The following is a 4,182-nucleotide window of genomic DNA, read 5'->3' as shown; positions in this document are numbered from 1 at the left end:
TCCGGAGATCGCGGCGGGGGGCGGGGAGGAGGAGGCGGCCTTCAGCGGGAGGCTCCGGAGACGCCGCGCGCAGGCGCACGCCTCTGCCTCTGTAGCCCTTGCCACCCGGCAGCCGGGCAAGGTGCTCACTGCGCATGCGCAGTGGGCGAAGGCGCTGGCCTTTCCCTTAGTTGACATGGTGGCTACGGCCTCTTTCCAGAATTCGGGCCCACACATCCCGTGAAATTAAGAGACCTGCAGATGTCCTCTCGCAAGGCTTCATTTCCCTGCTTTTCCTCTACTGTTTTCGTTCGGCAAACGTTAGTCTGCCGTCCACATCTGGATAAGTAACAACGTTCGACTGCTGTTTGGCGGGGTAAAGGAAGCCCTTTGACACTCACGCGAAATGTCACTTGACAGGGGGCAAAGGTGACAATCACTGTAGGAAATCTCGTCTCAAATCCCCTTTAAAGTGCCCTCCCATTGAAGGAAAACGAGGCGGGAAGGGCGCTATTCGAATTTAACTTATTTCTTAACCCCTAACTTTAAAGGAAAAAACGAAAAAAAAACCCTTCGCGGAACCTCGGTTTGGTCTCCTTCCTCGGCCCGCCCCTTCCGCTGCGCATGCGGCAGAATGCCCTGCTGATTGGCTAGTGTCATGAGCCCGACGGGGCGCGGTGATTGGTCGGTGGGAAGTTCTTCGTGTTGTGACTGGTCTGCGGGGGCGGCTCGGGGCGCGCGCGGGAGCGAGCTTTGAAAGTTGACCACGGCGCCGGCGAGCGGGTTTCCGGGTGATCATGGTGGCGCTGCCGGGCCTCGGGAGCGGCCTGCAGCCCTGGTGCCCGCTGGATCTCAGCCTAGGTGAGGAGACGAGGCCTCGAGAATCGGGGAGGCAGGGCGGTGGTGTTCGGCGCCCGTGATGCTCTCCAGCCTAGGCCTGGGGTGGCCTGGGGTGGAGGTGGGGCGTTTGGCTCTGCAAGGTCTGGGCCCTGCAGATCTGCACTCTTGGCGAGCCGGGTTTAGAACAGAGCTAAAAATAGAATTACGCATAAAAAAAGTAATAATAAAGAGATTATTTGCCGGATATCGTTTAGTTCTTTTGCATCTGTTTTCTCGGCCTTCCCCTTCTTATTCTGCAAATCTGCACGCTAGGACCCCCTTGGAAGACTCAAATGTGACCTGTCAGGTCTTTCAACCTTTCATGTTTCCCCTGGTTTCCTTAATAAATGACCGAATCCCGGGCCTGCCATAGGAGAGCCTTCACTCTTCCCCGCAGTCTTTCCCAATCATGGAATCTTTGGAGTCAGAGGTAACTGGGCTTGGTCTCTTGGCTCCACTGTTTAGCATCCGCCCGGCAAGTTGCTTAACCTTGCTGAGCCGTGGTTTCCCCATCTGTCAAATGGGGACGTCATCTCTACCTCCTAGGGGTTTGTGAAGGTTAGTTAGTACCTCATCCTGCTCAAAAAAAAACAAAAAACAAAACAAAAAACAACAACTAATAACTCTCACCCTTCACATTTCATCTCTGCGCCAGAGCTGTTTTGTTCATTTTCAATCAGGTTCTACTTTCTTCCCCAGTGTGCTGTTCTGCAGTTCTCTCTGCCTGGGGTGCTCTTCTCTGCTTTCCTTTTCCTGGTAAACGTCTATGTTTAGGTCCAAATATAGAAGAATCATCCTTCCCACCTCTTCCCCTCCCCATCTCCCAGGAATAGTTTCTGTTGTGCTTTCTAGTATTTTACATGTCTGTTCCTGTTTTAACACTCATCCATTGTAAAACATAAAGTAAAATAAAATAGTAATAACTATTGTTCCTGTCACCAGGTCTTTTCTAATGGGGACTTGGTAGCTGTGATCCAGAAATGAGGTCAGAAATACAGGTGTGCATCTATAAATGCCTGAGATACCGAACCACTGGTCGACCGGTTGCTATGACGTGCACTGACCACCAGGGGGCAGACACTCAACACAGGAGCTGCCCCCTGGTGGTCAGTGTGCTCCCACAGCCAACCTCCCTCTGTCCCTCCCCCTGGCGGGCTGGGCCCCTGACTCCCGCCTCCCCATCAGCCCCTATCACTGGCCAGGCCGAGGGACCCCACCTCTGTCAGTGTGTTTTGAAATCACTGAATATTTCTGAGTGTGGATCTGGCTTGCCTCCTCTAGTTTAAACTTCTTGGGGAAATTGTATCTTTTTTTTTTTAAACATGCTAATTATCCTCCAAGGGCCCAATAAAGAATTTTATTTAGGCTTATTAACATAGTTATAAGGTTTTCACAAAGGGGCATCTGGAGCCCTCTTTGATTAACTTCTTTCTTCTCCAGGTTGAATGTATGGGAAAGCTGGATCTCGAAGTGTTTTGAAGTTTCATTCCCCCTGACCGTTTTATGTAAAAAGCATTTTTCTCCTTGATATTTTTAGAAGATAACCAACCTAATAACCAGATGTCAGTTATAATTTAAAAAAAAAAAAAAAGATTTTCTTCACTTTTTCTGCTGTCCTTTAACTATGCTTATATGATTGTATAATTAAAGGTGAGTTGTGCCTAATAAACTTTTCTCTTCTTGAATCTCCCTAGAGTCCAAAAATGATAGGTTTCTTACTTGCTGTAGAGCACTTACTGGTTTGATTGCATTTTCCTACCAGAATGGGTAGAAACAGTGTGGGAACTGGACTTCACGGAGACTGAGCCTTTGGATCCCAGCATAGAAGCAGAAATTATCGAGACTGGATTGGATGCATTCACAAAACTCCACGAAAGTCTTTTACGCTTTGCTACAGAAGAACATGGATCTACAGAGGTAAAAATTTTTAAAAAAGGAAAGAAAGGAAAATCAAGCTAGCCACCTTTAGGTTATTAAAACTTAGAAGTAGACTATTAAAAGTCATTATTATCATCTTTTTAGTGAACAGTTCATAAGGAATATCAGAGGAGTAGCATAAGGAATGTGAATCATTTACTGGACTGTCCTAATAGCTTTTTTCCAGAAGGTTCAGGTATTAATCTGTGATATTTTTTCAAGTCATGACTTTAAAAAAAATTTTTTTCTTTTTATTTACTGATTTTTGAGAGAGAAAGGAAGTGGTGGAGAGAGAGAGAGAGAGAGAAAGAGAGAGAGAGGAGAGACATTGATTTGTTGGTCCACTATATATACATTCATTGGTTGATTCTTGAGTGGAGATCGAACACACAAACTTGGCGTACCAGGATGATGCTCTGATCAGCTGAGCTACCCGGCCAGGGCTTCAAGTCGTGATTTTTTCTAACAACAAATTAGAGAAAGAGAACATAGGCCAAAACAAGGGGGGGAGGGGAAGGACAGACTAAACCAAATATAAAACGAAGGCCAAGGAAAATGCAATAACAATTTCAGTATGCCTTCACTTGAAGAAAATCTGATATTATAAATGGAGTAGTTAATTTAATTCAGTTGGAAAGGAGAGTTCCTTTATTTTTATTTTATTTTTTCTGAGAGTTCCTTTAAATATTGAGTTCTACCTAGTGTGTTTATTAGTATTTAGCTCATTGATTGCTTTTCAGAAAACTGAAGGGCTAGGTGCCAGAACAAAATGTACCCAAATTCATCAGTTCTGATTCCTAGCTGAGGAGATCAGAGCAATTTAATTTAATTTAAATGTACATTGATGAATTAGAATGATTGATGAATTTGGCTACAAGGGGTAACTTGTCTGAGTAATCACTAATATAGGTTGTCTGAAAAGTCTTAGTTTTTAACTGTAATAATTTTAGAAATTTATATGCTTCAAACCTAGCAAAAAAAATTTTTAAGTTTAATTATTTAAATCTCATATACTTATTTATCTTTGTAATTTTCAATAATGCATTTTTAATTTTTTGTTTTAGTCCTTTGAAGACGGCACATGTTTATAATTAGGAGCCAGACTGGTCTATTCCCCTCTATTAAGGCACTAAGTAGTTATTAAAATCAAATAATAGGAGATTTTTACGTTTCTGTAATTATTGGCTTTTGTGATTTTCTCCTCCCCCCAGATCTTTTGGACCTTCTTCGCTGAAAACAACATTTCTCACCGTGCGCTGGTGGCTTTATTCTATCACTTTGTTCAAACAGTCCATAAGAAAAACGTCGGTGTGCAGTATCGAGAATATGGCCTTCACGCCGCTGGTCTTTATTTTCTGCTACTAGAAGTACCAGGTACTTAATTTGACGTGATAGGACATACCTTTT

The 4,182-nt window shown here is 44.0% G+C and overlaps 1 protein-coding gene across 2 annotated transcripts in view; it reads left to right on the top strand.

The window, feature by feature from the left end:
• The first annotated feature begins 81 nt into the window (after positions 1-81).
• Positions 82-4,182, top strand: part of NCAPD3 (non-SMC condensin II complex subunit D3) — a 39,105-nt gene continuing 35,004 nt past the window's right edge. Inside the window, exons 1-3 of one of the 2 annotated variants that reach the window (XM_070400050.1) lie at positions 82-840; positions 2,621-2,775; positions 3,987-4,149. In XM_070400050.1, the coding sequence (XP_070256151.1) occupies positions 777-840; positions 2,621-2,775; positions 3,987-4,149 (382 nt within the window). In that variant the 5' untranslated portion in view covers positions 82-776. The remainder of the gene's footprint in view (positions 841-2,620; positions 2,776-3,986; positions 4,150-4,182) is intronic. The other variant, XM_070400051.1, reaches the window with a different exon arrangement.

The sequence above is a fragment of the Myotis yumanensis genome, unplaced genomic scaffold (genome assembly GCF_028538775.1).
Source record: "Myotis yumanensis isolate MYYU_CA2020_CCGP unplaced genomic scaffold, mMyoYum1.0.hap1 SCAF_19, whole genome shotgun sequence".
In the NCBI taxonomy this organism is placed as follows: domain Eukaryota; kingdom Metazoa; phylum Chordata; class Mammalia; order Chiroptera; family Vespertilionidae; genus Myotis; species Myotis yumanensis.
The sequence above is the reverse complement of the archived record's forward strand: the minus strand, read 5'-3'. Positions and strand labels throughout refer to the sequence as shown.